At 51.3% G+C, this 20,159-nt stretch overlaps 1 protein-coding gene across 2 annotated transcripts in view; it reads left to right on the top strand.

Moving 5' to 3' along the window:
* The first annotated feature begins 3,035 nt into the window (after window positions 1-3,035).
* Window positions 3,036-20,159, top strand: part of LSG1 (large 60S subunit nuclear export GTPase 1) — a 96,089-nt gene continuing 78,965 nt past the window's right edge. For both annotated transcript variants that reach the window (XM_075340515.1, XM_075340516.1), the window contains exons 1-2: window positions 3,036-3,165; window positions 5,069-5,195. In XM_075340515.1, coding sequence (XP_075196630.1) covers window positions 3,073-3,165; window positions 5,069-5,195 — 220 coding nt within the window. In that variant the 5' untranslated portion in view covers window positions 3,036-3,072. The remainder of the gene's footprint in view (window positions 3,166-5,068; window positions 5,196-20,159) is intronic.

The following is a 20,159-nucleotide window of genomic DNA, read 5'->3' as shown; positions in this document are numbered from 1 at the left end:
CTATAGAGGTATTGTCTCAGACACACTCCTATAGGTTATTGTAGCGGCACACTCCTATAGGGTTATTGTGGCGGCACATTACTATAGAGTTATTGTGGCTGGCACAGGGGCATTGCCCAGTCCTCGTCCTGCCATGGTCTCAGTATAGTAGAAGGACCCAGCTCTAGACTGCGCTGTTTGCGCCCCCTGCACTTAGCTCCCGGGCGATGCGGAACCTTTGTACCGGCACGAGGGGAGCTGTTTCTTTGCGGCACCACCTATTTCCTGTGGAATGACCCTATAGAGGTATTGTCTCTGGCACACTCCTATAGAGGTATTGTCTCTGGCACACTCCTATAGAGGTATTGTCTCTGGCACACTCCTATAGGTTATTGTAGCAGCACATTCCTATAGAGGTATTGTCTCAGGCACATTCCTATAGAGGTATTGTCTCAGGCACACTCCTATAGGTTATTGTAGCGGCACATTCCTATAGAGGTATTGTCTCTGGCATACTCCTATAGAGGTATTGTCTCAGGCACACTCCTATAGGTTATTGTAGCAGCACATTCCTATAGAGGTATTGTCTCAGGCACACTCCTATAGAGGTATTGTCTCAGGCACACTCCTATAGAGGTATTGTCTCAGGCACACTCCTATAGGTTATTGTAGCAGCACATTCCTATAGAGGTATTGTCTCAGGCACACTCCTATAGAGGTATTGTCTCAGGCACACTCCTATAGAGGTATTGTCTCAGGCACACTCCTATAGGTTATTGTAGCAGCACATTCCTATAGAGGTATTGTCTCAGGCACACTCCTATAGGTTATTGTAGCGGCACATTCCTATAGAGGTATTGTCGCTGGCACACTCCTATAGAGGTATTGTCTCAGACACACTCCTATAGAGGTATTGTCTCAGACACACTCCTATAGGTTATTGTAGCAGCACATTCCTATAGAGGTATTGTCTCAGGCACACTCCTATAGGTTATTGTAGCAGCACATTCCTATAGAGGTATTGTCTCAGGCACACTCCTATAGGTTATTGTAGCAGCACATTCCTATAGAGGTATTGTCTCAGGCACACTCCTATAGGTTATTGTAGCGGCACATTCCTATAGAGGTATTGTCGCTGGCACACTCCTATAGGTTATTGTAGCAGCACATTCCTATAAAGGTATTGTCTCAGGCACATTCCTATAGAGGTATTGTCTCAGGTACACTCCTATAGGTTATTGTAGCGGCACATTCCTATAGAGGTATTGTCTCTGGCACACTCCTATAGAGGTATTGTCTCAGGCACACTCCTATAGAGGTATTGTCTCTGGCACACTCCTATAGAGGTATTGTCTCTGGCACACTCCTATAGAGGTATTATCTCTGGCACACTCCTATAGGTTATTGTAGCGGCACATTCCTATAGAGGTATTGTCTCTGGCACACTCCTATAGAGGTATTGTCTCTGGCACATTCCTATAGAGGTATTGTCGCTGGCACACTCCTATAGGTTATTGTAGCGGCACATTCCTATAGAGGTATTGTCTCTGGCACACTCCTATAGAGGTATTATCTCTGGCACATTCCTATAGAGGTATTGTCTCAGGCACATTCCTATAGAGGTATTGTCTCAGGCACATTCCTATAGAGGTATTGTCTCAGGCACATTCCTATAGAGGTATTGTCTCAGGCACATTCCTATAGAGGTATTGTCTCAGGCACATTCCTATAGGTTATTGTAGCGGCACATTCCTATAGAGGTATTGTCTCTGGCACACTCCTATAGAGGTATTATCTCTGGCACATTCCTATAGAGGTATTGTCTCAGGCACACTCCTATAGAGGTATTGTCTCTGGCACATTCCTATAGAGGTATTGTCGCTGGCACACTCCTATAGAGGTATTGTCTCAGGCACACTCCTATAGGTTATTGTAGCAGCACATTCCTATAGAGGTATTGTCTCAGGCACACTCCTATAGGTTATTGTAGCGGCACATTCCTATAGAGGTATTGTCGCTGGCACACTCCTATAGGTTATTGTAGCAGCACATTCCTATAAAGGTATTGTCTCAGGCACATTCCTATAGAGGTATTGTCTCAGGTACACTCCTATAGGTTATTGTAGCGGCACATTCCTATAGAGGTATTGTCTCTGGCACACTCCTATAGAGGTATTGTCTCAGGCACACTCCTATAGAGGTATTGTCTCTGGCACACTCCTATAGAGGTATTGTCTCTGGCACACTCCTATAGAGGTATTATCTCTGGCACACTCCTATAGGTTATTGTAGCGGCACATTCCTATAGAGGTATTGTCTCTGGCACACTCCTATAGAGGTATTGTCTCTGGCACATTCCTATAGAGGTATTGTCGCTGGCACACTCCTATAGGTTATTGTAGCGGCACATTCCTATAGAGGTATTGTCTCTGGCACACTCCTATAGAGGTATTATCTCTGGCACATTCCTATAGAGGTATTGTCTCAGGCACATTCCTATAGAGGTATTGTCTCAGGCACATTCCTATAGAGGTATTGTCTCAGGCACATTCCTATAGAGGTATTGTCTCAGGCACATTCCTATAGAGGTATTGTCTCAGGCACATTCCTATAGGTTATTGTAGCGGCACATTCCTATAGAGGTATTGTCTCAGGCACACTCCTATAGAGGTATTGTCTCTGGCACATTCCTATAGAGGTATTGTCGCTGGCACACTCCTATAGAGGTATTGTCTCAGGCACATTCCTATAGAGGTATTGTCGCTGGCACACTCCTATAGAGGTATTGTCTCAGACACACTCCTATAGGTTATTGTAGCGGCACACTCCTATAGGGTTATTGTGGCGGCACATTACTATAGCGTTATTGTGGCTGGCACAGGGGCATTGCCCAGTCCTCGTCCTGCCATGGTCTCAGTATAGTAGAAGGACCCAGCTCTATACTGCGCTGTTTGCGCCCCCTGCACTTAGCTCCCGGGCGATGCGGAACCTTTGTACCGGCACGAGGGGAGCTGTTTCTTTGAGGCACCACCTATTTCCTGTGTGATGACATTAGCCTTCCGTAGTTTCCTGCATAGATCACGTGTGGATGTAATGGGGAAAAAGAAGGCGACAAGTGGGCTGGGAAGAGCCCTGATGAAAGATCGCGCTCAGGGCCAGAGGGGGCTGCGAGGTAAAGACTCCTGGGTGAGTGCACGTGCCGCCAGCCCCTCCTGAGCAGTAGCTGTCACCCCGCAGTGCCCGGCTGGCAGCGCAGGGTACACATGCAGCAGTACAGCGCCGTGTGCCCTGTACGGGTCATACAGATAACCATGTACATGCATGAAGCAGGGCTGGCGCTGATATATCGCCCCCTGCTGGAAGGGCAGCACACAATAATCGCCCAGAATGTCACACAGATGCCAGACTGCGCCATTCTGCACAGCTCGGCCGGCAGAGAGATGGAGAAAGCCGCAGCCAGACACCTGTGATGGCCGCTTATCTCCCAGAGAGCAGAAGGTGCCAAATGTCCCCCAACACCCTCTGTGGTGATACCTCCGTGGCGGGACCCGCTTAAACATTTTTTTTTATTTCAGACATAGTCAGTATGTACATATATAGCATGAGCTAACTGTCTTAAAAAATGACGCAATTTCTCCCTTCCTGAGTGTAAAATGTCTCCCCGGCACTAGCTGCCATCACTATGTATGAGCCGATGCCGTCCGTTACTCCTCGGGACTGCTCTCTATGGCTAGGATCACATTTCCGTTGTTTTAAATCCGTCAGGTCCGTCAGCAACGGATCAGTCGTTTTTTAGATGTCAACTGATGCAACAGATGTTTTTCACAGGATTCCTTTCACTGGAATCCTGTGAAAAAACTGATCCGTCGTGTCCGTTACATCCGCTGTGCGTCCGTTTTTTGACTGATCAGTCATAATCTGTTTGTGTTTGGGACAGCCCAGTGGGTGTGCCAAACATGCTGGGCATGCTCAGTAGAGCATGACGGAATCCATGGCTGATGTCTGTCGTAAGACTGATTACAACGGAATCCAGCACCATAGACATCCATTACAAGCTTGACGGATGGTGACCGATTCCTGCGCGGTGCGTTCATTTTGACGGCACGAAAAACTTTACATTCTGCGTTGCTCCCGCCCGGCGGTCAGTCAAAAAACAACTGACCGCGGCGCAGCAGATGCAACGCAAGGTCATCAGTCGCAATCCGCCACTAATACAAGTCTATGGGGCACAACGGAATCCGCTAAACGGATTGCGTTGTTTACCATAGCTGCGGATTGTGACTGATACATTTTAACGGAAATGTGAACCTAGCCTATGTCGTGCTAGATACATTGCTGTAACAGATAACATTGCTGCTTTCCTGGCTACTTATCACTCTTATTGTCAGACTGTGGCCTTTTAGTAATGATCAAACTCCAGAATGTCAGTGCCAGTTCGGCAGATGTAGGATTTGTGGGACAACTGATGAGAACGTCCCAATCGCACTAAGACTCTGTGCCCACGTGTGCGTATTTTCATGCAGTTACGCTACGATCTGCACTGCAGCGTAACTATGCGTCCTGTGTCCCCTGCACAATCTATGAAGATCCATGCCCACGTGCGTTTTAGAACGCAGTGATTTGCATGCTGACAAATCGCTGCATTCTAAAAAGCAACATGTCACTTCTTTCGTGCGCTTTGCATGCAGCCCCCATTCTGTCTATAGGGAGAGGCAGCATCCAGAGCGCACGAATTCTGCAGTCACCGAAGTTTCATAACGGCGCTTTTCAGCTGTGCTCTGAAGCGCACATGCAGTGACTTTTACGCTGCGGTGCAGAGCTCACACACGTGGGCACATAGCCTAATATGTATGAGGGCACGGAGTGTGACCCAGGGATTCTCACTTCTCATCACTTTCCCTGGACCTGGCACTGAACAAGAATTTCAGCCCGTTTAACCTGGAATATTCTATTAAAAATCTGTGGCATGACCTAAACATGTGAATCCAGGCTAAATGTCAAAAACAAACTTTCCTTGGAATTCACAGGAATCATTTGTATCCATTAACCACTAGTCCTTTTAACCTTCTCTAATTCTCATCCTTTGCAGCTGCACACAAGTGAGCTCAACGATGGCTACGACTGGGGCCGGCTGAACCTGCAATCTGTGACCGAACAAAGCTCTATCGATGATTTTCTTGCAACGGCGGAGTTGGCAGGGACAGAGTTTGTTGCAGGCAAGGAGGATTATTCTCGTTTTTGGGAATGTAATTCTCTTTATATATGGAGTGCATGCACATGATGGCTATAATGGCTTTCAACTTAGATCATTTCATGGTCATGAAGAATTGGTACTCATCCTCCCCAAATTCAGCCTATGTCTGCACCGCTGTACCAGGAATTATGCACAGACTACAGTATGATGGCACTGCAGCCAATCACTGCCAATTTAAATGGCACGAGCCTCTGAGTTGAATGATTGGTTGCAGTACCGTAGATGTGATGTCACCATTGCAGCCTATACACAGCACTGAACGTGGAGAGGGTGAGTAACAGATGATTTTATTTTTAATGAAGTATTCATTAAAAATTGGTAGGGGGAAATACTCTAACTCCAGGGCACTGTGTGTATGAAATGCAGATGGGTTTACCTGCATAACAATAAGGCCCAGTGTCCACGCTGCGGATTTTGACGCAGATTTTCAGAAATCTGCAGCAAAATCTGCATGTCCATTGTGAAGCCAGCAAAGTCTGTAGGCCACTTTACACGCAACGACATCGCTAACGAGATGTCGTTGGGGGTCACGGAATTCGTGACGCACATCCGGCCTCGTTAGTGACGTCGTTGCGTGTGAAATGTACTCACGACCGCTAACGATCAAAAATACTCACCATATCGTTGATCGTTGACACGTCGTTCTAATCTCAAATATTGCTGCTGCAGGACGCAGGTTGTTCGTTGTTCCGGCGGCAGCACACATCGCTATGTGTGACACCGCAGGAACGAGGAACAACATCGTACCTGCGTCCAACGGCAGTGAGGAAGGAAGGAGGTGGGTGGGATGTGCTGCCTGCTAATCTCCGCCCCTCCGCTTCTATTGGTCGGCCGCTGTGACACCAAACGTATCTCCCCCTTAGAAAGGAGGCGGTTTGCCGGCCACAGCGACGTCGCTAGGCAGGTAAGTCCGTGTAAGTCCGTGACGCACAACCGACGGGGGCAGGTGCTTTCACCAGCGACATCGCTAACGATGTCGCTGTGTGTAAGGTGCTCTTATGAGAATTCAGAAGTGCTGTGCCCACGTTGAGTATTTTTCCCTTGCATATTTGGTGCAGATTTCTTTTTTTCTGCACCAAATCTGCACCAAATACAGAAGGGAAAAATAAGCAACGTGGGCACAGCACTTCTGAATTCGCATAGACTTTGCTGGCTTCACAATGGACATGCAGATTTTGCTGCAGATTTCTGAAAATACGCGTCAAAACTACACAGCGTGGGTACTGGGCCTAAATGTCAGCATATTGAGTATTGAATTCTCTGCTTTGACAGTATGAATATTACTGCAGACTGCAACATTCTTGCTGTTAAATACAGAAAGACAGATGTATAAAATTCATCAACACGAGTACACAGAGCATTAGTCATGACCACAGCCTTTCCTAAACCCTAATGGCGGTGGTAAGCAGCAGGGAATGGGCTGGTGTGAGTGGCTTGTTCTATATCACTTCATGCTGTCAGGAGAGCAGTAAAGAGAACCTGGAAGGAGAAGGACTTATGGTCAGGGTCTCCAAAGAAGTAAGAAGTTGCTTCTGCTGAAGACCACTGAATACTGCTTTTAGATGAAGTGTTTGGTGAAGTGTAGAGAGACCCCCAAAATGCCAAGTAAACCCATATAAACATTTATATAGGGGATAGAGCCCCTCTATAAGGGATACCAGGCATATACAGTTTACCTTAATATTTTTTGAAAAATCTATTCCTATTATGCAAATCAGGGCGCTTCGATGTACCATTAGTGTGGCCAATGCCTGGTGGAAAGTTGCACCCTCCTATTTACATATTAATCCAGTCACTTGATTGACAGTGCTCCACTTGTAGGAGAGAACAATATCGTTAATCAGCTGTCATGTGTGCGCTGGCACAGTGACACTGGAGGTGCGCAATGATGGGCTCCAAGTGTCAGTGGGCACACAATGTGGTGAGTGCGTTCTGGAAACCCCTGGTTGCTGCCTGTCTTTGGCCACCACTCAAGCAACGTCACTGAGGAGGAGGGGGGTGTTGAAGTGAGCAGACACCATGCACAAGTCACGGCGCCCTCTTCTCCTCACTGAAGCCGCTCACTCAGTATACTTCTGGGTGCATTAATGGCAGCTGCAGACAGGCCTCAGCGTGTGCCTGCAGTGACATTTGGTGCATGCCGTTGCGCTCCTCCAATGTCAGTCCACAAACGCAGGCATATAAACTGATTTTAGACAGCGCTCACTCTTACCAAGGGAGTGCTGTGAATCGAGATAACGGATTGGATTTCCTATGCATAAAGGAGAGAGTAAGGCTGCTTTCATACATCTGGTAGGTGCTGAGCGGCACAATCCGGCTCAAAAACCTATGCAACGGATGCAGCGAAAAAACTGGATCCGTTGCATAAGTTTTACATGCGGCCCGTCCGGTTTTTGACGGATGCGGCTTAATACTGAGCATGCGCAGTACAAAAACCGCGGCCGGATGCGGTCTTTGCCGCAGGACGCCGCATCCGGCGTCCATAGGCTTGCATTGTGAATTGCGGGGTTTTTCTTTTTCGCTCCTAATTGGGAGACCCAGACAGTGGGGGTGTATAGCTACTGCCCTCTGGAGGCCGCACAAAGAACTACACTTAAAAGTGTAAGGCCCCTCCCCTTCTGGCTATACACCCTCCCGTAGGAGTACAGATTCCTCAGTTTTAGCTTTGTGCGCAAGGAGGTCAGACACGCACGCATAGCTCCATTGTTTTTAGTCAGCAGCAGCTGCTGACTATATCGGATGGAAGAAAAGAGGACACATATAGTGTCCCCAGCATGCTCCCTTCTCACCCCACTGTATGTCGGAGGTGTTTGTAAGGTTGAGGTACCCATTGCGGGTACGGCGGCAGGAGCCCACATGCTGATTCCTTCCCCATCCCTTTTTACAGGGCTCTGGGTGAAGTGGGATTTACCGGTCTCCAGGCACTGAGACCGTGCTCCATCTACAGCCCCTGGAGAAGATGCTGGATGGAGCGGAGTACATCAGGGACATGGCCCTGCATCCTCAAGGTACTCTGTGTCCCCGTGCAGGCGCTCACACCGCAGCTTGCTGGGTGTTGTAGTGCGCCGGGGGACATCAGCGCTACGGCGCTTGTGCCAGGCCTCATTCAGCTTCGCTGAAGCAGGCACACTAGCGGGAAACGGTCGCGCCGGCCGCTGGGACTGCGGCGCGGCTGGCACTTGTGGTGCGCCGGGGACTTCAGCGCGGCCCGCGCTTTTACGGCGGCCGCGCTGATAACTCGAGTCCCCGGCTTTTGCGGCCTGCTTCCGCTCGTTCCCGCCCCCGGACCTGCCAGTCAGGAGAGGGGCGGGACGCTGGCCACGTCTAGGAACGGTCATGCCGGCCGCTGGGACTGCGGCGCGGCTGACACTTGTGGTGCGCCGGGGACTTCAGCGCGGCCCGCGCTTTTACGGCGGCCGCGCTGATAACTCGAGTCCCCGGCTTTTGCGGCCTGCTTCCGTTCGTTCCCGCCCCCAGACCTGCCAGTCAGGAGAGGGGCGGGACGCTGGCCAGGGCATCAGCGCTGAGGGCTGGAGTCGTTTTTACATACTCCAGCCCTCACAATCGGCACAGAGGGGACACTGTTCCCGCACTTTTGTTTGGGAACTCCCACGGACCGCCCCTCTCCACAGACGCCGGCAGCCATTCCTGCTGACACGCTGAGCTGCAGAGGGGAGCCGGGGAGACCCAGACAGAGAATCTGCAGCCTCTTACCCGCTATTCAGCGGGCGGTAAGCCCCCTCTTGTGCCAGTATTATTCTTAGTATTTTGTTTATACAAATACTTTGTATTGCATAGCGCTGGGCGCCCTTTGGCTATAGACTCTCTCACATTGCAGAGAGCCAGCAACATGTCGTCCGTAAAACGCAAGGGTGCCAAGGCACAGACATTATATGCTTCCTGCACCGCTTGTGGGACTTTTCTACCAGCAGGCTCCACGGACCCCCATTGTGTGCAGTGCTCGGCCCCTGCGGCGCTTGCACAGTCGGGACCTCTGCTGGACGTGACCCAGGGTGTACCACCTGTGAATGCTGTCCAGGTGACAGGAACTGAGTTTGCAGCTTTTGCTGACAGAATGTCTCTCACTATGTCACAAATTCTTGACACATTGCGAGCTAGGCCTGTACTTCAGGCCACGGACACTGTGCAATCATTGCCCCCTGGTCCCCCTCAGCTCCAAGCTCCGGGACGGGCATATACACCTCAGGGTGAAGACTCTGACTCGGACGATGGCCCCGGGCAGCCTAAGCGGGCTCGCTATGACGGGCCTTCACATTCATCTCAATGGTCAGAATCCCAGCGAGATGAATCTATGGGTGATGAGGCGGACGTAACTGATCAGGATTCTGATCCTGGGACCGCTCTCAATCTAGATACACCTGATGGTGACGCCATAGTTAATGATCTTATATTTAACATCAATAAGATGTTAAATATTTCCCCACCAGCTCCTCTTGTGGAGGAGTCAGCTTCGCAGCACGAGAGAATCCATTTCAGATACCCTAAGCGTACTTTAAGCACTTTTCTGGACCACGCTGACTTTAGAGACGCAATCCAGAAACCCCACGCTTATCCTGAAAGGCGTTTTCCTAAACGGCTTAAAGATACACGCTATCCTTTTCCCCCTGAGGTGGTCAAGGGTTGGACCCAGTGTCCAAAAGTGGATCCTCCAATTTCCAGGCTTGCAGCTAGATCCTTGGTTGCAGTTGAAGATGGAGCGGCACTTAAAGATGCCACTGACAGGCAGATGGAGCTCTGGCTGAAATCCATCTATGAAGCGATTGGAGCGTCATTAGCGCCTTCTTTTGCGGCCGTATGGGCACTCCAAGCTATCTCAGCCGGGCTTGCGCGAGTTGACTCCGTCACACGTGCATGTGCCCCGCAGGTAGCACCATTGACCTCGCAAATGGCGGCATTCGCGTCGTACGCGATTAATGCTGTTCTTGACGCTACAAGCCGCACGGCAGTGGCGTCAGCCAACTCCGTTGTTTTGCGTAGGGCCCTGTGGTTGAGGCAGTGGAAAGCAGATTCTCATTCCAAGAAGTGCTTAACCAATTTGCCTTTTTCTCGTGACCGATTGTTTGGAGAGCGTTTGGATGAAATCATCAAACACTCCAAGGGTAAGGACTCATCCTTACCGCAACACAGACAAAACAAACCCCAACAAAGGAAGGGTCAGTCTGGTTATCGGTCCTTTCGAGGACCGGGCAGGTCCCAATTCGCCTCGTCAAAAAAGACTCAAAAGGACCAGAGACGCTCAGATTCTTGGAGGTCTCAGTCACGCCCAAAAAGGACAGCCGGAGGAACCGTTGCCAAGACGGCGTCCTCCTGACTTGCGGTCTCCGATTCCCACACCCGCGGTCGGTGGGAGGCTTTCCCACTTTGGCGACATCTGGCTGTCACACGTCAATGACCGTTGGGTGAGGGATATTCTGTCTCACGGGTACAGGATAGAGTTCAGTTCTCGTCCGCCAACTCGTTTCTTCAGAACTTCTCCACCACCAGACCGAGCCGATGCTCTGTTGCAGGCGGTGGCCGCTCTAAGGGCGGAAGGAGTGGTGATCTCCGTCCCGCTTCAGGAACAAGGTCACGGTTTTTACTCCAATCTGTTTGTGGTCCCAAAAAAGGACGGATCGTATCGGCCCGTCCTGGATCTAAAGTTGCTCAACAGACACGTAAAAGTCAGGAGGTTCCGGATGGAATCCCTACGCTCCGTCATAGCCTCAATGTCTCAAGGAGATTTTCTAGCATCAATAGATATCAAGGATGCGTATCTCCACGTGCCGATCGCACCAGAGCATCAGCGTTTCCTACGCTTCGTCATTCACGACGAACACCTACAGTTCGTAGCGTTACCTTTCGGTCTGGCAACAGCCCCCCGGGTCTTCACCAAGGTCATGGCAGCAGTAGTAGCTGTTCTGCACTCGCAGGGTCACTCGGTCATCCCGTATCTAGACGACCTGCTTATAAAGGCACCCTCTCAAGAGGCATGCCAACACAGTCTGAAGGTGGCACTAGACACTCTCCAGAGTTTCGGGTGGATTATCAACTTTCCAAAGTCTCATCTAACCCCGACCCAATCTCTGATTTATCTTGGCATGGAGTTTCATACTCTATCAGCGATAGTGAAGCTTCCACTGGACAAGCAGTGCTCGCTACGGACTGGAGTGCAATCTCTCCTTCAGAGCCAGTCGCACTCACTGAGGCGCCTCATGCATTTCCTAGGAAAGATGGTAGCAGCAATGGAGGCAGTCCCGTTCGCGCAGTTTCATCTGCGCCCTCTACAATGGGACATCCTACGCCAATGGGACGGGAAATCGACGTCCCTCGACAGGACTGTCTCCCTCTCTCAGACTGCCAAGGACTCTCTCCGTTGGTGGCTTCTCCCCAACTCATTGTCACAGGGAAAGTCGTTCCTTCCCCCGTCCTGGGCAGTGGTCACGACGGATGCGAGCCTATCAGGGTGGGGAGCGGTGTATCTCCACCACAGGGCTCAGGGGATGTGGACTCTGGAAGAGTCCACCCTGCAGATCAATGTTCTGGAAATCAGAGCAATCTATCTTGCCCTGCGAGCCTTCCAACAATGGCTGGAAGGCAAGCAGATTCGGATTCAGTCGGACAATTCTACGGCGGTGGCTTACATCAACCACCAAGGGGGAACACGCAGTCGCCAAGCTTTTCAAGAAGTCCAACGGATTTTGACGTGGGTGGAAAGCAGAGCGTCCACCATATCCGCAGTTCACATCCCAGGCGTGGAAAACTGGGAAGCAGACTTTCTCAGTCGCCAGGGCATGGACGCAGGAGAATGGTCACTTCACCCGGACGTGTTTCAGCAGATCTGTTGCCGCTGGGGGACGCCGGACGTCGATCTGATGGCGTCACGGCACAACAACAAGGTCCCAGTTTTCATGGCACGGTCTCACGATCACCGAGCACTGGCGGCAGACGCCTTGGTTCAGGATTGGTCGCAATTCCGACTCCCCTATGTGTTCCCACCTCTAGCATTGTTACCCAGAGTTCTCCGGAAAATCAGGTCCGACTGCCATCGAGCCATACTCGTCGCTCCAGATTGGCCAAGAAGGTCGTGGTACCCGGATCTGTGGCATCTCACGGTAGGCCAACCGTGGACACTACCAGACCGTCCAGATTTGCTGTCTCAAGGGCCATTTTTCCATCTGAATTCTGCGGCCCTGAACCTGACTGTGTGGCCATTGAGTCCTGGATCCTAGCGGCCTCAGGTTTATCTCAGGAGGTTGTTGCCACAATGAGACAGGCTAGAAAACCATCCTCAGCTAAGATCTATCACAGAACGTGGAAGATATTCTTAGCGTGGTGCTTGGCTCAAGGGTTTTCTCCCTGGCCATTTGCATTGCCAATTTTTCTTTCCTTCCTGCAGTCTGGGTTGGAAAAAGTTTTGTCGCTTAGCTCTCTTAAGGGTCAAGTCTCCGCGCTATCCGTATTCTTTCAGAAGCGCTTGGCACAGCTTTCTAAAGTACGCACGTTTCTCCAAGGAGTTTGTCATATCGTTCCTCCTTACAGACGGCCATTGGAACCCTGGGATCTGAACAAGGTTCTCATTGCTCTCCAGAAGCCGCCTTTCGAGCCTTTGAAAGAGGTTCCCCTTTCTCGGCTTTCACAAAAGGTAGTTTTTCTTGTGGCGGTCACGTCTCTTCGAAGAGTGTCCGAGCTAGCGGCATTATCTTGCAAATCTCCCTTCCTGGTGTTTCACCAAGACAAGGTAGTACTGCGTCCAATTCCAGAGTTTTCTCCCAAGGTGGTTTCTTCCTTTCATCTCAATCAGGATATCACCTTACCATCTTTGTGTCCGCATCCAGTTCACCAATTTGAAAAGGGTTTACATCTGTTGGACCTGGTGAGAGCACTCAGGATTTACATTTCTCGCACGGCGGCTCTACGCCGTTCGGATGCGCTCTTTGTCCTAGTCGCTGGTCAGCATAAGGGATCGCAAGCTTCCAAATCCACCCTGGCGCGGTGGATCAAGGAACCAATTCTTCACACATACCGTTCTGCTGGGCTTCCGATTCCATCTGGACTGAAGGCCCATTCTACCAGAGCCGTGGGTGCGTCCTGGGCATTACGGCATCAGGCTACGGCTCAGCAAGTGTGCCAGGCGGCTACCTGGTCGAGTCTGCACACGTTTACCAAACACTATCAAGTGCATACCTACGCTTCGGCAGATGCCAGCCTAGGTAGACAGGTCCTTCAGGCGGCGGTGGCCCACCTGTAGGAAGAGGCTGTCTGACAGCCCGTTCATGTGGTATCTTTTTACCCACCCAGGGACTGCTTTTGGACGTCCCACTGTCTGGGTCTCCCAATTAGGAGCGAAAAAGAAGAAGGGAATTTTGTTTACTTACCGTAAATTCCTTTTCTTCTAGCTCCAATTGGGAGACCCAGCACCCGCCCTATTTGTTCTTAGGGTTTCGTTTTTTCGGGTGCACATGTTGTTCATGTTGTTTCTTAAGTTCTCCGATCGTGTTATCGGATTGAATTTGTTTTTGAAACTGTTATTGGCTTTCCTCCTTCTTGCTTTGGTACTAAAACTGAGGAATCTGTACTCCTACGGGAGGGTGTATAGCCAGAAGGGGAGGGGCCTTACACTTTTAAGTGTAGTTCTTTGTGCGGCCTCCAGAGGGCAGTAGCTATACACCCCCACTGTCTGGGTCTCCCAATTGGAGCTAGAAGAAAAGGAATTTACGGTAAGTAAACAAAATTCCCTTCTTTTCGCCGCACAAAAAAAACTGCCAGGCAACGTTCCATCCGGCCACCGCATGGGCTAAATATGCCGCATCCGGCAAAAACCGGACACAACGCAAGGCCATGCGGCATAATACGGCGCTAACGCAAGTCTATGCGGGGAAAAACGCAACCGACGGCAAAAAAAAAACGGTTGCGTTTTTTCTGCAGAGCATCGTATTATGCCGCTCGGCAAAAACCGGATGTGTGAAAGCAGCCTAACTGCAACAAGGAAACAAAGTTAAATGAAACCTACCTGGTGTGATTTATCTAGGGGTCGCTTCTCCTGTATAGAGGTTTCTGCAGTTTAGTTGGCATTTTGGAGGCGACACTCCCTATAAATGTTTTTCTAAAAAAAAATTGCAAAGACTCAGAGGGAAAATTAGTTTTTGTTTTTTTTTTTGTTTTTTTTTAATTTCCAACTACTTGTATAAGACCTGTCTTTATTTCTTTACCGTTTCTTTGGGAGACCCAGACCTTGGGTGTTTAGCTTCTGCCTCCGGAGGACACACAAAGTACTACACTTAAAAGTGTAGCTCCTCCCTCTGAGCTTATACACCCCCTGGTGAGCAGACCCAGCTAGTTTATCGCTTTGTGTTCAGGAGGCATACATCCACACATGCATTCTCATCTGATATGTTTGACTTTTGGAAAGAGTTTGAAGAAAAGCGGGTCCATGTCTGGACTCCCGGCATGTCCCTTCTCACCCCACTGTGTCGGCGGTGTTGTTAAGGTTGATTTACAAGGCTGAAGCCTTACATGCCGCGCTCCTTCACCATCCCTTCTGGGCTCTGGCTTGAAGTGGGAGCCAGCACGGTCTCCATGCCTGGCAGGAGACCGGTCTCCATCCACAGTCCCTTGAGGATTCTGTTGGACCGGAGCACTCATCCCCAGGGACATGGCCTTGCGTCTCAGCAGCTAAGTACCTGAGACGTTTATGTTGGGGGTCCCGGTTCTTTATTGTATGGGGAGAGTATGCTGTATGTGATTGTTTTTAACTTTTCCGGCGGGTTCTCCAGCTTTTGCCAGAGAACCGCGCCGATGGTGCCTGCTTGTCGGCCTCGCCGATTAAATTTAGGCCCCGGCTTCGCCGGAGGCCTAGTTTTGTTTTCCTGCCCTCGCATGTCACTCATGCAGAGGGACAGGTTCGGCTCCTCCCGGCAGCTGTTCTACACAGGGGAGGGACACTCCCTACTGCTGGGGCGTCCCTCCTTCCCTGCAGGTCTCTATAGCCCTCCAGTTCCCACTCTTTTTTTTATAGGAACGCTCCATTTCTCAGGCAGAGTTCACTCTGCTCTGGGACATCCTGCATTCTGCATTTCTGCTGAGGTGCTGCGCACTGGGAGACCGGGCTTCGGGATCTGGAGGGCACACAACACCGCGCTCAGCGGTCTGGTAAGCCACAGCCGGTCTCCGGTTGTGGACCTCTGTATATTCTCCCTGGGGTTCATTCTCTGCAAAGCCCCCACTCCAGCAGCATGTCTCACACAAGGAGCAAGGCTCCAAAGCTTTATGCTGCATGACTGCATGTAAGCTCCTGCTGCCTGAGCCGAGCATTTATCCACACTGTGATGGTTGCTCTAACTTGGCGGTGCCACAGCCTGGAGTCTCACCCCCCAGTGGTCTCTCAGGCTGCTGCTGCTGCTGCACCTGTGACTGAACCCCCGGCCTGGGTAGAGTCCTTTTCTAGGTCCATATCCCAGTCATTTGCAGAGTCCGTGGGACTTTTGTCCAGGACTTTGATGAATATGCATCAGCCCCCCTCACAGGGTGCCTCTAATACTCTTGACAGAGGACTCCTATCCTCTGACCTCCGTCCATCAGAGCTCACGGAGGATTCATCCTCTGATCCCAGACCCCGTCCTTCTAAGAGAAGGCGCAGGGTTTCCTCCCCCTCCCCATCCCACGGCTCTGTCTCAAGAGCTGACTCTCAAGATGAGAAGGATGCCCTCACTGGGGGCTCGGAGGCTATGTATCCCATCGATTTCTCTGAGGGTGACTCAGATCTTAGGGATTTGATTGCTTCTATTAATTCTGTGCTGGATCTCAATCCGCCAGTGTCAGAGGAGCAACTCTCTTTGGCAGAAAAACATCAGTTTACCTCGCCTAAGAGAGTGAAGAGTGTGTTCTTTAACCACTCCAGTTTTCAGACCGCTGTGACCAAACCCAGGGCCTGTCCTGACAAACGCTTTCCAAAGCGTGGTTCTGATGACAGTTTTCCCTTTCCACCTGAGGTAGTCAAGGAGTGGTCTCACTCCCCAAAGGTAGACCCCCCGGTGTCTAGGCTCTCAGCCCGGACCGTTGTGTCGGTGGCTGACGGCACCTCACTTAAGGATTCCACTGACCGTCAGATTGACCTTCTGGCCAAATCCGTGTATGAAGCGGCGGGGGCTGCGTTTTCCCCGACTTTTGCAGCAGTATGGGCTCTCAAAGCCATCTCTGCTTCTCTAGAGGAGATGCATTCCCTCACCAAGGAATCTATGCCTGAGATGGTTGCCTTAACTTCTCAAGCTTCAGCTTTTTCATCTTATGCCATGTCTGCCATGCTAGAGGCTTCTCACCGCACTGCGGTGGCTTCGGCTAATTCCCTCGTTATCCGCAGGATCTTGTGGCTTCGAGAGTGGAAGGCAGATGCTTCTTCAAAGAAGTACCTTGCTGGGCTCCCTTTTGCTGGTTCCCGGCTGTTCGGTGAACAGCTGGATGAAATTATTAAAGAAGCTACTGGCGGGAAGAGGACTTCCATGCCACAAACCAAGACCAGGAAACCCGCCCAGGGTAGGAATCAGTCGAGGTTTCGTTCCTTTCGTTCCTCCAACTGGTCGTCCTCTAAGCCCTTCGCCTCGTCCGCTAACTCAGCTAAGGACCAGAAATCCAACTGGCGCCCAAAAGTGCGTCCACAGAAGAACGCAGGAGGTTCGGCCACTAAGGCAGCCTCCTCGTGACTCTCTGCCAGCTCCAGCAACGTCCTTAGTCGGTGGCAGGCTCTCCCACTTTGGCGACGCTTGGTTTCAACAAGTCTCCGATCAGTGGGTGAGAGATATCATATCTCACGGCTACAGGATAGAATTCTCTTCCAGCCCGCCAAACAGATTTTTTCTCTCAACTCCCCCCTGCTCCAAGGCCGCCGCCTTCTCACAGGCCGTGGCATCCTTGCAGGCAAACGGAGTAATTGTACCAGTTCCCGCTCGGGAACGGTTCAGAGGTTTTTACTCAAACCTCTTCCTAGTTCCCAAAAAGGACGGTACCATCCGGCCCATCCTGGATCTCAAGCTTCTCAACAAGCATGTTCGGGTGCGGCATTTTCGCATGGAGTCTCTGCGATCAGTCATTGCCTCAATGACCCAAGGGGATTTCCTGGCGTCCATCGACATCAGAGATGCCTATCTACATGTGCCAATTGCAGTTTCACACCAGCGTTGGTTACGTTTTGCAATAGGAGAGGATCATTTCCAATTCGTGGCTCTCCCCTTCGGGTTAGCCACGGCCCCTCGGGTATTCACCAAGGTCATGGCAGCAGTGATTGCGGTTCTGCACCTCCAGGGGTTGGCAGTGCTCCCTTACCTGGACGACCTTCTAGTCAAGGCTCCATCCAGCGCAGACTGTCAGCGGAGTGTCTCGCTCACTCTCGCCACTCTAGCCCAATTCGGGTGGCTTGTCAATCTTCCCAAATCCACTCTGACTCCGACCCAGAGTCTCACGTACCTAGGGATACAGTTCGAGACTTTGCCGGCACTTGTGAAGTTGCCCTTAATCAAACAGCAGTCACTTCAGCTAGCGGTGCGCTCTCTGCTGAGGCCCCGCCGTTATACCCTCAGGCGTCTGATGCAGGTGCTGGTTCAAATGGTGGCGTCCATGGAGGCTGTTCCCTTTGCCCAGTTCCATCTGTGCCCCCTGCAGCTGGACATTCTCCGCTGTTGGGACAAGCGGCCTTCCTCCTTACACAGGTTAGTGGCTCTGTCGCCACGGACCAGGAGCTCTCTTCAGTGGTGGCTTCGGCCCCTCTCCCTGTCCCAAGTGCGCTCCTTCCTGGCCCCGTCCTGGGTGATTCTCACCACGGATGCCAGTCTATCCGGCTGGGGAGTGGTATGTCTCCACCACAGAGCGCAGGGCACTTGGACTCCATCCGAGTCAGCCCTTTCAATCAATGTGCTGGAAACCAGAGCCGTGCTTCTAGCTCTCCTAGCATTTCACCACCTGTTGGCGGGCAGGCACATTCGAGTCCAGTCAGACAACGCGACAGCGGTTGCCTACATCAATCACCAAGGCGGGACACGCAGCCGCCTGGCAATGATGGAGGTACAACGCATTCTTCAATGGGCGGAGGACTCCAAGTCCACCATATCCGCAGTCCACATCCCAGGCGTGGAAAACTGAGAGGCAGATTATCTCAGCCGTCAAACCGTGGACGGTGGCGAGTGGTCCCTGCACCCGGCAGTATTTCAGTCAATCTGCCGCAAATGGGGCACTCCGGATGTGGACCTAATGGCATCCCGTCACAACAACAAAGTTCCTGTTTACGTGGCTCGCTCCCACGATCCTCAGGCCTTCGCCGCGGACGCTCTGGTTCAGGACTGGTCCCAGTTTCGTCTGTCCTACGTGTTTCCCCCTCTAGCTCTCTTGCCCAGAGTCCTGCGCAAGATCAGAATGGAGGGCCGTCGAGTCATCCTCATTGCACCGGACTGGCCCAGGCGAGCTTGGTATCCGGACCTGCTCCAACTGTCCGTAGAGATGCCGTGGCATCTCCCGGACCGTCCAGACCTACTCTAGCAAGGTCCGTTTTTCCGCCCGAATTCAGCGGCCCTAAAATTGACGGCGTGGCTCTTGAGTCCTGGATTTTGACGGCTTCTGGTATTCCTCCTGAAGTCATCTCCACTATGACTCGGGCGCGCAAGTCTTCCTCCGCTAAGATCTATCACAGGACTTGGAAAATTTTCCTGTCCTGGTGTCGCTCTACCGGCCATCCTCCTTGGCCATTCTCCTTGCCGACTCTTCTGTCTTTTCTACAGTCCGGTCTGCAGCTAGGACTGTCCCTCAACTCTCTCAAGGGACAAGTTTCAGCTCTGTCAGTTCTGTTCCAGCGGCAACTCGCTCGGCTGGCTCAGGTCCGCACCTTCATGCAAGGCGCGTCTCACATCATTCCGCCTTATCGGCAGCCCTTGGATCCCTGGGACCTTAATTAGGTTCTCACGGTTTTGCAGAAACCCCCTTTTGAGCCTCTTAGGGAGGTTTCTTTGTATCGTCTTTCTCAGAAAGTGGCCTTTCTGGTTGCCATAGCTTCTCTCAGGAGAGTCTCTGATTTGGCTGCGCTCTCCTCGGAGTCACCTTTTTTAGTTTTTCACCAAGACAAGGTAGTTCTCCGTCCGACCCCGGACTTTCTTCCTAAGGTGGTCTCTCCTTTCCACCTTAACCAGGACATTACCTTACCTTCCTTCTGTCCGGCCCCTGTTCATCGCTTTGAAAAAGCGCTGCTTACTCTAGATCTGGTGCGTGCTCTCAGGATCTATGTGTCTCGCACCGCTGCGCTTAGGCGGTGCACCTTTCTTTTTGTGCTAACCACAGGTCGGCGCAAGGGCCTCCCTGCTTCTAAGCCAACCTTACCCCGTTGTATTAGATCGACCATTTCGGACGCCTACCAGAGTACTCAGGTGCCTCCCCCGCCGGGGATCAAGGCACACTCGACCAGAGCTGTCGGTGCCTCTTGGGCTTTTAGGCACCAGGCTACGGCTCAACAAGTCTGTCAGGCTGCCACTTGGACTAGCCTGCATACCTTCTCGAAGCACTACCAAGTGCATGCTCATGCTTCGGCAGATGCAAGCTTGGGCAGACGCATCCTTCAGGCGGCTGTCGCCCATTTGTGAAGTTAGGTTCTGCCTACTTCTTAGTTTTTCTGTTTATTTCCCACCCAGGGACTGCTTTGGAACGTCCCAAGGTCTGGGTCTCCCAAAGGAACGATAAAGAAAAAGAGAATTTTGTTTACTTACCGTAAATTCTTTTTCTTATAGTTCCGTATTGGGAGACCCAGCTCCCTCCCTGTTGCCTGTTGGCAATTCCTTGTTCCGCGTGTTATCACCGGCTGTTGTCGTGGAGAGAGTCTCCGGTTGTTCCGGCTCTTGCTCTGTTCTACTTGTGGGTGGCTATTCTCCTTCAGCTTTTGCACTAAACTGGCTGGGTC

This window comes from Anomaloglossus baeobatrachus, chromosome 3, assembly GCF_048569485.1.
Source record: "Anomaloglossus baeobatrachus isolate aAnoBae1 chromosome 3, aAnoBae1.hap1, whole genome shotgun sequence".
In the NCBI taxonomy this organism is placed as follows: domain Eukaryota; kingdom Metazoa; phylum Chordata; class Amphibia; order Anura; family Aromobatidae; genus Anomaloglossus; species Anomaloglossus baeobatrachus.
The sequence above is the reverse complement of the archived record's forward strand: the minus strand, read 5'-3'. Positions and strand labels throughout refer to the sequence as shown.